Source organism: Pagrus major, chromosome 7 (assembly GCF_040436345.1).
Source record: "Pagrus major chromosome 7, Pma_NU_1.0".
Lineage (NCBI taxonomy): Eukaryota > Metazoa > Chordata > Actinopteri > Spariformes > Sparidae > Pagrus > Pagrus major.
The window spans coordinates 26,865,485-26,882,022 of NC_133221.1; the positions used below are offsets into that span (position 1 = coordinate 26,865,485).

General features: G+C 39.7%; 1 protein-coding gene and 1 non-coding gene across 3 annotated transcripts in view; one reads left to right on the plus strand and one right to left on the minus strand.

Annotated features, from left to right (window-relative positions):
• Positions 1-15,854, plus strand: part of calcrl2 (calcitonin receptor-like 2) — a 32,619-nt gene extending 16,765 nt beyond the window's left edge. For both annotated transcript variants that reach the window (XM_073469923.1, XM_073469924.1), the window contains exons 4-13: positions 1,896-2,003; positions 4,385-4,497; positions 5,821-5,912; positions 6,684-6,813; positions 6,968-7,121; positions 10,188-10,248; positions 10,597-10,663; positions 11,976-12,194; positions 12,333-12,374; positions 12,593-15,854. In XM_073469923.1, the coding sequence (XP_073326024.1) occupies positions 1,896-2,003; positions 4,385-4,497; positions 5,821-5,912; positions 6,684-6,813; positions 6,968-7,121; positions 10,188-10,248; positions 10,597-10,663; positions 11,976-12,194; positions 12,333-12,374; positions 12,593-12,865 (1,259 nt within the window). In that variant the 3' untranslated portion in view covers positions 12,866-15,854. The remainder of the gene's footprint in view (positions 1-1,895; positions 2,004-4,384; positions 4,498-5,820; positions 5,913-6,683; positions 6,814-6,967; positions 7,122-10,187; positions 10,249-10,596; positions 10,664-11,975; positions 12,195-12,332; positions 12,375-12,592) is intronic.
• Positions 15,855-16,223: 369 nt separating this feature from the next.
• trnaq-uug (transfer RNA glutamine (anticodon UUG)) lies at positions 16,224-16,295 on the minus strand. The gene has a single exon. It is a non-coding gene; the product is annotated as a tRNA-Gln (tRNA).
• Between the last annotated feature and the right edge of the window lie 243 nt (positions 16,296-16,538).

Sequence of the window (16,538 nt, forward strand, 5' to 3'; positions counted from 1 at the left end):
ATCCCCATGACACAATTCTTAAAACATTTTCAGATAAATTAATAAATGTTTTACTGCATCTATAAGATGTTTCCTACTACAATAATCAATTAATCTCATTAAAGCTTTATGTCAACCGTGAACCACTGTGTAGAAAACTTTAGGTAGATGGGTCCACCAGTTAGGTCTAGACTAAAATATGTCAGTAAGTGTTGGATACCGTTAAATTGTATGGCCTACAGTCACAGTCACCAGAGGATGAATGCATCGGACTATGGTAAACCCCTGATTTGATAACCTCGAGTGCCACCATAAGGTTGACATGTTTGTTTTATACTTTGATATCTTGACTTGAATACTTTATTACCAAAACTAATGTCATTCCCATCCACCTTAGCTGTACTACTAATTAGCAAATGTTTGCATGCTAGTGAGTCATTTTGCGGGGGTTGTGATGTTAAAAAAAAAGTATCCACGGTTTTACAGACGCTTCTTTTATAGCAATGTAACCTGTAAAAGTGTTTTTTTGGGCGATGGGATGCTACATTTAGTGGCTTAATGTGATCAGTAACAACAGTTTTACAGCTGCTTCTTTCATAATGTAAGCTTATGGGAAAAAAATATTTTCGTGCATCACGTGACGTTGTTATTACACAGTATGGCCACTATGTAAAATTGGCTTCAAAGCCTGGCGTTCGTCCTGGGGGCATTGACTACACAGTAGCATCTTTGACAATCTGATGGCGTTTGTTGTTGATTGAAGAAAGACATTCCTCATTAAAAGTGGTCCAGTGCATATGGTGTTTTCTGACATAGGTTCTATTTGGATATGACCACTGGGAGTTGTCAAAGTAAGACACTGTCAAATCCTACACATGGGGGCTCTGAAGTTATTAACTGTCTCAGTTTATCAGCTAATTGCTCTGAAAATAAAAAGCTGCTGGTGGATTTCAGAGATTCAGCCTCCTGTTGGCTGAAGCAAATGACTCGAAGGCTTCATGAGCGGTCATCATTATTGTAGCATTGTGAAAATTGAGGCTAGTAAAGCACTTCAGCTCATTTTCATCTCTAACTTTTGTATAGCAGACAAGCAGCTTAATTATTTTAATTTAACCTTATGAACTCATAATTTCACACATATTTATTTAAAATTGCTACTTTGATACAATACAGTGTTCAGGGTATTTACATTTTTAATAAACACCTTATATTCTCATGCTGTGTGAACATAAGCACACACAAGCCAGAACATAAATGTCTACAATGTCTATGATACACTTTATTGAATAAAACATATGCACATGCAATTTTAAAATAACTGACTTAGATGTATGCATACTGGTTGTCCGACCTTCTCACAGTTTCCAGTGTGTGTGTGTGCACACGCTAAGAGAGAGAGATAGAGGAAGTGAGTCTGAAAGAAAGGAAACTTGCCCTTTGTCGCTTTCCCAGTGGTTGTTACTCCCTCTCAGTACTTCACTGCCTTTGAAATGTTATTTTGTGCTCCGTTTCCCAGCATGCCACTGTGCAACCTGGTACGACCAGGTTTCCTGCTATTGTTAACGCGCTTTGTGTGGGCCAGCTGAGGTTAGACACATAGTTTATAGACGTGCAACACGCCACTTATGTTGAATAGATAATTTATATGATTCATCCTTCCATGCAGGGACTTTATTAAAATTTTAAAATGTGTGTACCTTCATGATTCTGTGTTGACATGTGAGCTACCGACAGGGCAAACTTATTACACAGCTGTTATAAATGTATGTGTTGAGTGATTATACCTTACAGTAGACATCAGTTTTGGTTGGTGTTTTCTCAAAAGTTCGAAAATGTAATGTAAACTTATTATTTCTTTGCCTGATTACAATACATGAATGGAACACTATGGTATAATATTTTACTGCCCCCTGTAGGATCGTACTGTAACCGTACGTGGGACGGCTGGCTGTGCTGGGGGGATTCAGCTCCAGGGACTGTCATGCAGATGTGTCCTGGATACTTTACTGACTTTGACCCTGCTGGTGAGGCTTTAACATACACATACACACACACAGACTGCTGTTAATTATGCATGTCTTATATTTTCTTTTTGTTTGTACTGATATGGACTTTTTTCTTTTTTTTTTTCATTTTAAATTTGCTCCAGTCAAATGTTCACATCATTTTTTTTGCCTTTTGTTGGTTTATTTGCAATAAATAAAAGTAAAAAACAAATAACAGCTACATCAATGCAGAAACACATGCAAATTATTGTTAGTATTTACAGTAGGGGTAGACCGATTATCATCCCTGGCAGATTATCGGGGCCGATATTCAGCATTTTCCGATTTTTTTCTGCCAGATTGCTAATAAAATAAACTAATTTAAAAATGTGCTGCTTTTGCTCTGATGCAACATCCTCTCACACAACACCATCTGATTGGTAACATCATAATTAATAGCCTATAAATACTGAATAATCTGAATGTGCAAAGTCACTAGTACCTAAATTTATCAAATAATGTAGTGGAGAGGAAGTATGAAGTTGCAGAAAAGGGAAATACTCAGTAAGTAAAGTACCTCAAAATTGTACTTAAGAACAGTACTTGAGTAAATTGTACTTTAAGGTTTATTCCATCATTGGTTGTTCTAATTTTTGACACAAGAGTTTCATTTTTGTGCAAATATCGTTCTCAAATATCGGTTTTCAGTCTGCTTGATTTCTAATAATCGATATCGCTATCTAGTCAGGAGGCTTAGTGAAATTACCGTTACCGAGCGGATAAAAGCAAAAAAATGTGTGTGATGTTTCTTTATGGTCTAACATATAATTCTAGCCTAGGAGCCCATAAAAATGTCTCTGTAAAATGTCATATTACAAGATCATCAATATCAATGAAATATTTCAAAAACGCCTGCTATTTTTAAGTCTCTAAGCATCATAAAATGATTAAAAAAAATAAGAATACTTACAAAAATGTGTGTGTGTACGTGTGTGACATGCTCCAAGAACAATGAACATCAAATGCTAGTCTTTCTGAGTTTTATTTTAGCTGCATCATTGCTATAAACCGATTGGCTCTGTTTTAAAGCCATGCAAAAGAGAAGTCATTAGGAATACAACTCAAACTTAAATAACTTAAATTGTTTCCACAATTTAAGTGGGAACCATATTCAACTTAATTAAGTTAAATAAAATACTGTTATGATAAAGTTACATAAAGTACTGTGCCAATGAATCAAAGTGAAAACACTGGTGACAACAACAACAGCAGAAAGTTATACAAAATCAAATAGAATCGATCCTCCCCCCATTCCTAACAGTTGCACTTGCAAAGTGGTGAGCAGTCCAAATTTGCTGTGCCGCATTTGCAGGTGGAGCAGGGAATCACTTGCTCTGCTTGTGTGCAGGTTGCCCAGATGCCTGCTTGATACACTGCCCGTCTAATATGTTGAAGTAGCGCATCCTGGGTGGCTGGCAGTTTCTCCATCCGCCTATTCTCACGACAGAACCGCTCTTTACTTGCCTGGTTGAGATTCACCCATTTCCACACTCCTCCTTCCTGTATAAATAAGTCACAAATAACTTTATATTGCTTCACAACATACCGCATATCAAAATAAACAGAAGAACTTACCTTCTTAGCATGATGCAATCTTTTTTGCTAGCCCCTTCTAATCAAAGCAGGATTTATGTTTAAACATATATTGACATGTCTGCAGGTTGTCTTAAATACACAGAGACGCACACACACTGACGCCGGGACAATCAATTTACTACATAATAACTTTATTTAATTTATAACAACTTTGGAATGATAAGGGCTAGAAACTTACTTTAAAAAGCTGCAGGAAGCTCAGATCTGCACAATCGAAATGATGGTGCTTTTCTACCCCTTCCAGATGTTTTGTAATCCACTCTTGAAGTGCACTGTTTTTGTAGTTTTCGCACAATTAATCCATAATGATATTGAATGAGAATGTGAATATTTTTAGTAAGGCACTCAGTTTTATACTTAGGTTACTGGTCAGTGCACAAATTAAAAGCAGATTCAGCTTATACAATGGCCTAAAAAGAGCATATTATCATCAGTTATCTCCTTAAGACTCCAGAAAAATGTATTTTTTCGTCATAGAAGTTGATCAAGAGAATATTGTTCTCTGTATGGATATTTCAAAAAATTCTGGTGGGCTCCTAGGCTAAAATCCTTTAGTGGGTACTAAAGAAGCCTCATACCAAATTTCATGCTTTTATCCGCCCGGTAACGGTAAGTCCAAATAAGAGCGCTAAGCCACCGGACTAATCGGCCCTGAAAAAGCCAAGTCGGTCAACCCCTTATTAAAAGTGATCATTTCATCTGAAATCACCTAAATCAAACCATAAAACATGTTAATGTAATGGAAATGAAAATGTCTTCAACAGAGAAGGTTACCAAAGTGTGTAATACTGATGGCCAGTGGTTCCACCACCCGGAGAGCAACAGAGTCTGGACTAACTACACCCAGTGTCAGGCCCACACCAAAGACAAACGCAAGGTAAAACACAATGCCATGAAAGTACTGTTTGTGAGATGGTTTCAAAGCTTCCACCATGTTTGTTACCAACAGTTAGGGACACATTTAGTTTGGCTCCTTGCACCAAATTAGAGTCATTTGTTTGAAAATCAGAACCAAAAATCGAGGCTCTCAGTCCTCTTTCATGTGGACTGATGCATAGTAACCATGAGACTTTGAACAATGCCCTCAAGTGTGGTTTAGTGCACTCCCTAGAGTGATGACTAATGTTTTCAATATTGTCGAAATTTAATCTGAGCCGACTACAGGAAACAACACCAGAAGCATTCATAACAGATGTTGATATCTGATAGTCAGAAGTTGCACGTATCCTTGGAGAGTTGAGCACAACAACGTGAACTGACTCACGGACTCATGTGGTCTGAACACATAAGCTGGATCTCTGCTCCACCATGCTTATGAATCAGATGCTTTTAGTAGCAGAAACGTTCTGAACATTGCACTTTGATTGGCCCAGCGGAGTGAGGATGGTATTCATTACATCTTATTTCATAAAGATGCGCTGACACCACCCAGCTACAGGTGAATCAGGGCGCCTGAATTAAAGTCGTGCTAAACTTTGATCCTAAAGAAGTTTTTGATGAGTTCCTGTGTCCTTAGCACTGGATTTGTGTGTAACATTCCTTGTTTGTTTTTTGTGTATAAGGTGGATATAGAGGATCAAATTTGGAGATGCAAAATTGCAATTACCTTCACAAGAAAACTCAACTACATTTTTTCTCCCAATCCTACATCTTTAGAATTCAAACTCAACATGTAACTTGTATAATTATAACTCTGTGGAGTTTAAATTTAAGTCTAACTTTACGGCAAATCTTTTTTTTTTTGTTGCCCACTGTTTTTTTCATGGAGGATAAACGGTTTTAATTCACCTCATGGTTACAAGTGCAGGCTGTACTGACTTGCAAGTCATTTAGGATTTGTTCCACCTGGTGGAGGGTGAGGCTCACAGATATTTCTCTCATGGTAAAGACAGTCTTAGACATTGTTCCATGAATGTCATTTAACTGCCATGACATTTGGCCAACATCTAAATCTGTGGCCATTCAGGAAACACTTTCATTTCTCAATTTTCCCAAAAGACTTGTATTCTTTACAGATGTTTCCTTTGCTTTCTTTCGTGCCGCAGATAGGAGACTGTACTTTTGATGACATAACTGTAAAGATGCAAACACTGTACCTGCTTTCACCTGGATTCTCTCTTAAACCTAAAATATAACCATCCTTCATAGGAGGAGAATTTATGTATCGTTATCATGAAATCAATTTTTTTTGTCCGTCCAGTTTGCCATCAGTCTCTTCTACCTGGCCATGGTGGGTCACTGCCTGTCCATTGTGTCCCTGATCATCTGTCTGATCATCTTCTCCTACTTCAAGTGAGTCTCTGACGTCTGATCTACCTTAACAGTCCTGCAGCCTTCACATACTTCTCTTACTTTATTTGTCCTATTTCAGTGTCAGTGTGTGAGTGATGGTTTCGAAGCTTCTTATTTGTAGACCAACATATGGAAACAATTGATGTTTATGACCTAATCACAGATGTGGTCAGTGTCGTTATATAATGAATAACACTATGCTTAAATATAATGATAATAATAACTTTATTCATAGAGAAACTTTCAAAAAGAAAGTTACCAAGTGCTTTACAGTTAAAACAAGACCAAATACTTGAGATATGAACGAGATCAAAACTTTAAAAATAACAGCAAATGCCATCAGTTAAGAAAAATGTATACAATAAGTGACTTTTAAGAAGAGTTTGAAAAGACACTGAGTAGGATATTTTTTTTTTATTTTGGCAATAAAATATGGTCTGTGAAATATGGTGCTTGTTAGCTCAGTTAGCCGTGCAGCTAGCGCAGGGAGTAAGAGGTTTTTTTAGGCCCGAGGCTAGCTGGTTAGCATGCTAACTTCAATAGATAATCTACAATGCAATACATAATCTTTGACCTAATATCAAAACTGCTATTTCCCTACATTCTGTTGATAATTTTAGTTAAGTTTATAGATTTTTAAGCTACAATTCTTACATATTACACCTTTATGTCAAAAATGTTTGAATATCCAATATGCCAATGTGTTGTATCTAAAGAAACCTTAACTAACAACCTTTCCCTTTGGTCTCTCTGTCTGTATCTGTCTTTCAGGAGTCTGAGTTGCCAGAGAATCTCCCTCCACAAAAACATGTTTCTCTCCTTCATCTTCAACTCCATTGTTACTATAATGTGGCTCTCGCTCAATATGGCCAATAACCCAGCCATCGATGCCAGCAACCAAGTGAGCCGCTGACTTTATATGTATTTCACCTCATTACACTATGATACCTAAAAACCCCACATTTAACATAATGGTGTGCTCATTAGGTTCTATAATCCAAAGCTTAGTGCGTTACTCAAACTGTGGGTGGTTCTTACTATTCTATGTCTGTCAGGTGAGCTGTAAGATCCTGGCTGTGCTGGTTCAATATACGTCTACTTCCAACTTCTTCTGGATGCTGTGTGAAGGCATCTACCTCCATACGCTCATCATAGTGGCCGTCTTTGTCGGGGAACAGCAGCTCTTCTGGTACTACGTCCTGGGCTGGGGTGAGTCAGGAGAATCTGGTATTTTACTGGCATCTCCAAAACTATTTCATTTTGTTTTAAGTGCAGGCTGCTTTTATCTTGTGGTCATGTTCATATCAACAACATACATGATTATAATTACACTGATTTCCAATGATTTATACAATGTCTACAGAGACAACGTTTAAGTATCATAGTGCACTTGAATTACCTCAGGATACCTCCTGAGTACCACTCCTGAGTGCAGAGTTACTGCATTAGCCCCTACAGACACAGTAATGATAAGTCTTCCAAGTGGCAAAAGATTATTTACTTAAAAGTCCACTTGAAGCCGGAAGCTGCCCGGTGGCAAAGCACCGGGGGTGGATGAGATCCGCCCTGAGTACCTCAAGTCTTTGGATGTTGTGGGGCTGTCTTGGCTGACACGTCTCTGCAACATCGCGTGGCAGTCGGGGACAGTGCCTCTGGACTGGCAGACCGGGGTGGTGGTCCCTCTATTCAAAAAGGGGGACCGGAGGGTGTGTTCCAACTACCGGGGGATCACACTCCTCAGCCTCCCTGGTAAAGTCTATTCCAGGGTACTGGAGAGGAGAATTCGGCCGATAGTCGAACCTCGGATTCAGGAGGAACAATGCGGTTTTCGTCCTGGCTGTGGAACACTGGACCAGCTCTATACCCTCAGCAGGGTGCTGGAGGGTTCATGGGAGTTTGCCCAACCAGTCCACATGTGTTTTGTGGACTTGGAGAAGGCATTCGACCGTGTCCCTCGTGGCATTCTGTGGGGGGTGCTTCGGGAGTACGGGGTCGACGGCCCTCTACTAAGGGCTGTACGGTCCCTGTACGACCGGAGCAGGAGCTTGGTTCGCATTGCCGGCAGTAAGTCAGACCTGTTTCCAGTACATGTTGGACTCCGGCAGGGCTGCCCTTTGTCACCGGTTCTGTTCATTATTTTTATGGACAGAATTTCTAGGCGCAGTCATGGGCCGGAGGGGATCTGGTTCGGGAGCCACCGGATTTCATCCCTGCTTTTCGCAGATGATGTTGTCTTGTTGGCTCCTTCGAGCCGGGACCTCCAGCATGTTCTGGGGCGGTTTGCAGCCGAGTGTGAAGCAGTTGGGATGAGAATCAGCACCTCCAAGTCTGAGGCCATGGTTCTCGACCGGAAAAAGGTGGCTTGTTCCCTCCAGGTTGGGGGAGAGTTCCTGCCTCAAGTGGAGGAGTTTAAGTATCTCGGGGTCTTGTTCACGAGTGAGGGAAGGATGGAGCGTGAGATTGACAGGCGGATCGGTGCGGCGGCCGCAGTAATGCGGTCGTTGTATCGGTCTGTCGTGGTGAAGAGAGAGCTGAGCCGAAAGGCGAAGCTCTCGATTTACCGGTCAGTCTACGTTCCTACCCTCACCTATGGTCATGAACTTTGGGTCATGACCGAAAGAATAAGATCCCGGATACAAGCGGCCGAAATGAGTTTGCTCCGCAGGGTGGCAGGGCGCTCCCTTAGAGATAGGGTGAGGAGCTCTGTCACGCGGGAGGAGCTCGGAGTAGAACCGCTGCTCCTCCACATCGAGAGGAGTCAGCTGAGGTGGCTCGGGCATCTGTATCGGATGCCCCCTGGACGCCTCCCTCGGGAGGTGTTCCAGGCATGCCCCACCGGGAGGAAGAGACCCCGAGGAAGACCCAGGACACGCTGGAGTGACTATGTCACCCGGCTGACCTGGGAACGCCTTGGGATCCTCCCGGAGGAGCTGGAGGAAGTGTCCGGGGAGAGGGAAGTCTGGGTATCCCTGCTCAGGCAGCTGCCCCCGCGACCCCGGCCCCGGATAAGCGGCAGATAATGGATGGATGGATGGAAGTCCACTTGAATATATGAGAGCAATTTTACACCATACTTCACACTTCAATACTTTTGTTGCATTGAGAAAATCCATTTTCAACCATAATTCAGTGTTAAAATGTACCCTTGAAGCTTGGATGTACCCGTGCTGAGATAAGTGTTCTTTCATTTCATCTCTTATGCAGCCAACCAGCTCTTATGTATTAGTAATGGATTATTTTATGTCTCTCACAGCTTACATCTTTTTATATCTGTACGGTATAGCCTGCCTGTAATGGGCATGGCCCATGTACTACGTGTGCAGTTGAGAAAGCAACATAAAGTTACTTATTTAAAGGAATAGTGTATCATTTTGGGAGATTTATTAATACGTTTTCTTGCCTGGACTTAGATGAGAAGATTGATACTGCTCTGATGTCCATATGAGCAATATGAAGCCCTGTTTCTACTCTTTATGCTAAGCTAAGTAGCTGTCTCCTGTTTGTAGCTTAATTTTGACTAGACAGAGATCTACTGATCTTTTCATCTTGTTATGGTTCAACGCAAAAATGACTCAAATGTAAACACAGGAGATAAAGAAGGAAATGACACACAGATGAGCGCAGAAAACAAGCAGAAAAAGACAAAGACAGGAAGTGGAAAGTAAAACATGACACACCAGATGAGGCTTTCAACATAAAACTGGAAATCACACTCAAATCAGGACCATGACACATCTGACTCTCGGCAAGGAAGCTTCCCAAAATGTTATTGACCATACTCATACGGCGGACATTTTCCTCTGACATCATGCTCAGGGTGGGAAGCTTGAATGTGGTACCGGTGTGTTCCAGGTTGCAAGTCTGATAAACACAGCCTAGTGAATTTGACAAATCGTGATCATTTTGTTGTTTCCTGATTGATCAGCAACTGAAAAGACAATGGACAGTGAAAATCTGGACAGCCAAGAGGTGTGAATTCATTCTAAAATATCAATATATATTTTATGATTTTTTTTAAATCTTTAAATATAACCGGATGTCCTTCCAGATTTTCACTATCCATCATCCTTTCAGTGGTGAAATGAGGACAATTTGTCAGACCCACATTTATTCGATGTGTAACGTGGAACACAGCAGCATAACATTATCCCAGCATTCATGCTTCTCACCCTGAGCATGATGTGAAAATGGCCGCCACGTGAACATGGTCTATTCCTTGAAAGTTAGTTAAAAGTACTGTAGTAGTAACAGAATTGTCTCTCTTTTGCTTCAAAGGTTTTCCCATCATTCCTGCAGCCACATATGCTGTGGCTCGTGGGCTCTTCTTTAACGACAAGTAAGATATTGTATGTCTACAATTATTTTATGGCCTCAACTGTAAGTCCAGGTCCAGATCAAGACCATGAATGTTGCAATATGCAGTCGACTGTATCGTCACTACAGAGCGGGGTTTCTCCCTCGCTCACCTTCATGTCACCTTCTTCTTGGATCGCTGTTTGATCATGTTCAGGCTGAGAGGAGCTGAAAGATATTGATAAGCCTCATCAAGTGGTGTTTGTGTGAGCTCTTTGTCTGCTGAGTCTGGTGCTAACGATGACTGATTCAGGCTTTCATTAAGCCCTTTTATGTCTCTGTGCATGTGAAAGCTCATCGGAAAGGTGTCACTTTTTCTTGCTTGTTTCAGCTGTTGGGTCAGCTCTGAGACACATCTGCTGTATATCATCCATGGGCCCGTTCAAGCTGCACTGATTGTGAGTAATTAATCAAAGTATATTTTATATACTACTATGAAATAATCAACCACAGAGTTTATCTTGCTCCTTCAAAGTTGACCACTAAAACTTCTTTGCAGACACTTTAGTGGCAGCAAATACAGACTGGTAGAGTTCTTTTACCTGAAACTCAAAATGTAAATGACCTCCGCGAAATAGATGCAAATACAGAGTCAATCCAAACACACAACTGCCAGTTATCAGTCAGTTTCTAATGCTGTATTCCAGCCAAAGTCCAGCTTCTGACCTCCAAACATTTCAGGTGCACAACGCTAAAAGTGAACAAAAACTGTAACAAAATGATGTCTCTGGCAGTACAAAGTACCCAGGAGTCATAATTGAGTAAAAGTAAAGACACTGTGTAAAGTAATTACTTTGGTAAAAGTGATCCCATACAAATAGTACTTGAGTATCAAAAGTACGAGTAAAAGAACATAATACATATATTTTGACATATATGTTGATACTGTATGCTATGGGTCGACCGATTACCTCCCTGGATGATTATCAAATACGATGTTCAGTATTCTTCTGATAATCAGAATGTTTTCGCTGATAAAATAAATGATTTTAATTTATGTAATCTGAAAAGTAACTAGTAACTAAAGTTATCAAATAAATGTAGTGGAGTAAAAGTACAATATTTGCCTCCAACTTGTTGTGGAGTGGAAATATAAAGTAGCAGAAAATGTAAATACTCAAGTAAATCACAAGTACCTCAAAATTACTTGAGTAAATCTACTCAGTTACATTGCATCGCTGCTCTTTGGCAAGTGTTCACACAATTGAACCGTCAGCAGGGCAGCCTCCTGGAGGGAGGACGCCATTATACATTTTATTTGACAGCACGGAAACATATCTACGTATTCCTATACTAGCCTTTTAAAATACTGTCAACTACAAATACATCGTACCCTCTCCCCATGGGTGCTGCCATTGTTGTGTGACATCAGGCATCTGGCTGATGTATTTGACCCAAGTTTACAAGTCACAATTCTGACTTTGAGTGGCGGGTTATGAGTTGTCTATTGTCGGCCTGTTGGCTGTTAGACAAAATGTAGCACACTTGAAGAGGTTGAACTATTTGCAGGAAATATTTACAACAGAACTCAAAATAAGATTGTGCTTTCTCCATTTAAATGCCGTGCAGATATACAGGAAGAGAGGAGGCCACCTTCCTTGAACTGGTTATCTGAAGGTGTAGTTATAGTGCCACCATCTGGCCAACTGTTGTAGTTCCTTAGATGTTATGCAAAAATGTGCCTTCCCTTCACGTATGGTCCTCTCCTAGGTGAACTTTTTCTTCCTCCTGAACATCGTCCGGGTCCTGATCACCAAGCTGAAAGAAACCCACTGCGCCGAGAGCACGACCTACATGAAAGCGGTTAGAGCCACCCTCATCCTCATCCCTCTGCTGGGAGTCCAATTCATCCTTTTCCCCTGGAGGCCAGAGGGACGCATCAGCCGGGCCTTCTATGATTTCTTTATTCATATCTTCAGCCACTTCACGGTACAGAATCAACGATATTAACACCAATGATCTGATTACTTTATTATTATATATTTTTTATTATTATTTATTTATAGGATTATCTCACTGACATCTGTTCATGTATTCATATTTAATGTATGTTCTATAACATTGCAGGGACTCCTGGTGGCGATTATATTCTGTTTCTGCAATTCTGAGGTACGTTAAATAAATAATACTTTTCAAAGAGACTGTAAATAGCTAAGAGCTAACAGAGACTCCACGTAGATCATTAGCTATGATCATGAGAGAAGATCAGGCATATAAAATCAGTCTAAAACTAGTTAGACTAATGTCCAAAACTAAAGCAAAAATATAAAATAACCAAAAAAATAAGAAGAAATATATTTAAGTTGACTATCATTGTTGACGTTCAGGCCCAGACAGCGCTGCAGAGGAAGTGGGCTCAGTTGAAGTCTGCCTGGGGTAAAACCGGCTGGGGAGACACACCCATCAACAACAGCAACTTCAACTACCACAGCTCCTCCATCACCGAAACTAGCCGTGCCACCATCAACTTGGAGGCGCCCGTTCCTTCGCCTTCTGAACAAAACGTAAACTTCCTGCCCAACGGGAAACAGAAGAACAGCAAGACATGCAGCAACGGGGAGGTAGACGTGTTCAGCAAGCTGGAGACCACTGACATCTGACTGGAGTAAGCGAAGCGGTGACGGTTGTGGTACCAAAAACAAACAAGCTCACTTATATGTAGACACAGAAAGAGAAAGACAGAGATTGCAGGTGAATTTTCAAAATAAAGGTTAACTGATTGTACAAAAGTTCTGCAAAGCACTTAAAAAACATGTGATGCTCACACACATACACACGTTTTTGCAGTAAGAGCTCCACTTAAAAAAAAATCCAAAAATCATTTATATCATGGTGTCATGAAGTCCACTTGTGTATTTCAGTATTTTTTTCTAGTTTTTATAATGTATTTCCTGTCAGAACGGAGAAAGGTGCAAACCTGCCATTGTAATATCACAAATGCAGAGTTATGTTTGTGTAATCTGATGCCTTATAAAGCCTCTGCATGCTTTACCAGCCAGTGCTCCACTGTGACGAATGAACGTCATAGCCCACTGATGTGATCTATATGTTACATGCTCTTACATGCTTTTATTTAATACAGATAAATAGAATCACCACTGGCCTGCAGAAAGCCAGCAATCATATTTAAGCTTTTTTTTTTTTTTTCAGAAAATACAATCTCTTGTGTTAACATTGTAGAAACAACAAAAGCAACACAATCATGGTTCAGATTTCCTGTATACATGTAAGAAAAATATGAATTACTCTCAGTCAGAGGAAGTGTACAGTGGCTGAAGGGCTTAACGTTTTGAACACGCACTACTTTATTTTGTAATGCATTTTGGTCTCGTCTGCCCTACATAGGCAAAAAAGCACTTAAAAAACATGTGATGCTCACACACATACACACATTTTTACAGTAATTAGGCCTATATGTTGAATAAAATTTGAGGAAAGACCTGAATCTGACTTTTTGACATTGGTTTTAACATATAAAAATGTCTAATAGCATATAGATTTTTTTTGTAAAACTGGGTATAGCTGAAACACTGAGCTAAAATCCAAAGTGTAGTAACTGCATTCAGGTTGAGTCACAGCCAGCCAACACATTAGCTAAAGCAACACATTAGCTTAAGCAACATGTTACCTAAAGCAACATGTTACCTAAAGCAACACGTTAGCTAAAGCAAGTTGGCTAAAGCAATATGTTAGCTAAAGCAACAATGTTAGCTAAAACAAAACAGTTAAAATGTCTGTGGTTATATCAAGTTAAAGCTAAAGCTAAACCTGCGTTTATTTGGACCTGCTGATTTCTTTTTTTTAAAGTAAGATCACTTTGTCAGATTTTATAGTGGATTACAGGAACTATGACAATGTTTTTGGGGGAGTAAAACAAAGCTTAAAAAGGCAGACAATGAAGGCATTGCAACCTTTCCATCAATTATTGCCATCCAACCTGTAAACTTTAAACATTTTTGCCAACTTCAGTTTTTTGTATTTTATTCGATTTGCCTTTGTAGGGCAGTAATGTTAAAAACAGAAGCCATCTTTCAAAATGTTAAGTTAGGACACTTAACTGAAGAAACCCTTTATCCCCATATTATTGCTGTAAAATTTGTGTCTTTAACGTTGACGGTTGCTATATGTATTCCTAAACAAATCTTTAGTTTGACAGAATCATTATAATTTAGGCCGACATTTGTGGCAATATAAGACCTCACTGAATGTGGAATTTACTACGTTGAACAGGCTTTTCACGGCTGATATCAGGTCATGTAGTCGAGTAGGAGACAAAACTGTGGAAATTTGTATGTGAGTAAATTTCTCCCTCGTACAACATGCTGCCTACACGACAGCTGAAGATGCATTTAAGGACTATACCGCTTATTTTGAGCCTCACCTGATTTGAACTGATTTACTTCTGGGACTAAATTATGTACTGATGGGTTACAAACTCTCCTACATTCAAAATGGGAGCAGAGTTTTGAGTACAGGAGAATTACTGGTGCAGAGATAATAGGGCTGTGGAGTGCTGCAATCATTTCTACTTCTTCACTCACTCCTTTAAAAACACAGCGTTGGGGGTATTTTGGTGCCCATACAGTACATGTAAAAACACTATATATGCATATGTGAGGAGTGTTTGTACATGTGCTTTTCACAAATAGTCCCTCCAGCTTTGTTACAATTGATGGGAAGTAAATGTTAACAATTTAATTTCCTACAATTTTTACTTTGTATTATGACAAACATTTTATTATAATATATCTGATGAAAACAAACAGAAAAGATGACATCATGCTTCATGTTTAGAATTCCATTTTAAAATGTTTCTGTGCCAAATATAGCTTTTACAGACAGAACCACACTGTGCAAGTTAGTGTATAAATTGTTGGGAATAAATGTTTTTTCTATCTCTTCACTTCAGTCAGCATGAGAAGGAGACAATTTCAAAGATGTGTGATGTCTTTATATTTTCAGTGTCCAATTGCTTTGTAATATTCTGTGTTATTGTTGTTCTGGTTGTTAAAATAGACTGTTTCTCTTTAATGGCTTTTATTATTGTTACAATATGCTTTTTTTTCCAAATACAACAATACAATTCACTGCCACTTCATGGAGATATAATTTAATAGTTTTTCCATTGCACATGTACCGTGCTGTACGTACACTGGCAGCACCTTTTAAATTGGAATACTGAACAAGTCTGATGCTTGAAAGTGAAATAGTAGCAGATGTATTTGGTGTTCTTCCAGGATGAATCCAAGCACATCGTACTGGGAATACAGATGTTCCAGTGTGGATACAGCAGGGTACACTGATGCAAGGGGAACAAAACATAACTGTGGTGAGAAAAGAGCCGAGTATGAGAAAGTCCTGTTAAAAAGCCTGTCGGTTCTCTCTCAGTTCATTCTGCACAGGGATCCCACCCTGTACACTTATGCCAATGCTGCCCAGTAGAGAAAAGCTGTCATGGTCATATTTGTAGAGAAATTTGACAAACATTCCAATAAAAGGTCAAAAGAAATGTTCGATTTAAGAATATTATTGTATATATATTTTTAACACCGCCTTTTATGCGTGGAAATAAAGTTGTTTGAACATAAACCCTGTGAGTTGTATTTCTGGATGAGATTATTTGTCACAGTATGATTTCCCAAGGTTGATAAATGTCTTTGTTACAATATTATACCACACTTACTATAGTATACTTCTACTGTCATAGAAGGAAATATCGTCCATATTAAGTATTTAAAATGAGCTCCACTCTAGCCTGGCAGTATTGGAGATCTTAAGTGAGGGTTCTGAGTATTGCAGGTATATGGGCCAGAGAGGGTTTCAGTCATGAGCAACCTACGAGGAAATTTATTCTGCTGTTTAGTTAGTGGAAGTTACACATTTTACTAATGTGCCGACTCATCAGCTGCTGTTTCATCACTTTTGCGGTAACGTTGCCCGTCTACACGCAAAATGACGAGGTCCCACCGAGATTTGAACTCGGATCGCTGGATTCAAAGTCCAGAGTGCTAACCATTACACCATGGGACCGGATGGTACCGCCTTGATGAGTCGTCACTTTATGAAACTTAAGTAAACCTCACATATTTGGCCTCTTACGGCAACGGTTTTCACATATAGGTACATAGACACGTGAGTATACCCGTGTTTTATGACCTTTAACTTAGCTGGGATACGACGACATAAAGCTAGCTCTTGAGGTGACAGCTAGCTAGCTGACGTCTGCTAATCTGAGGTTAGTTTAGCCAACATGCGTGCCTTTGTTCCGAAAAC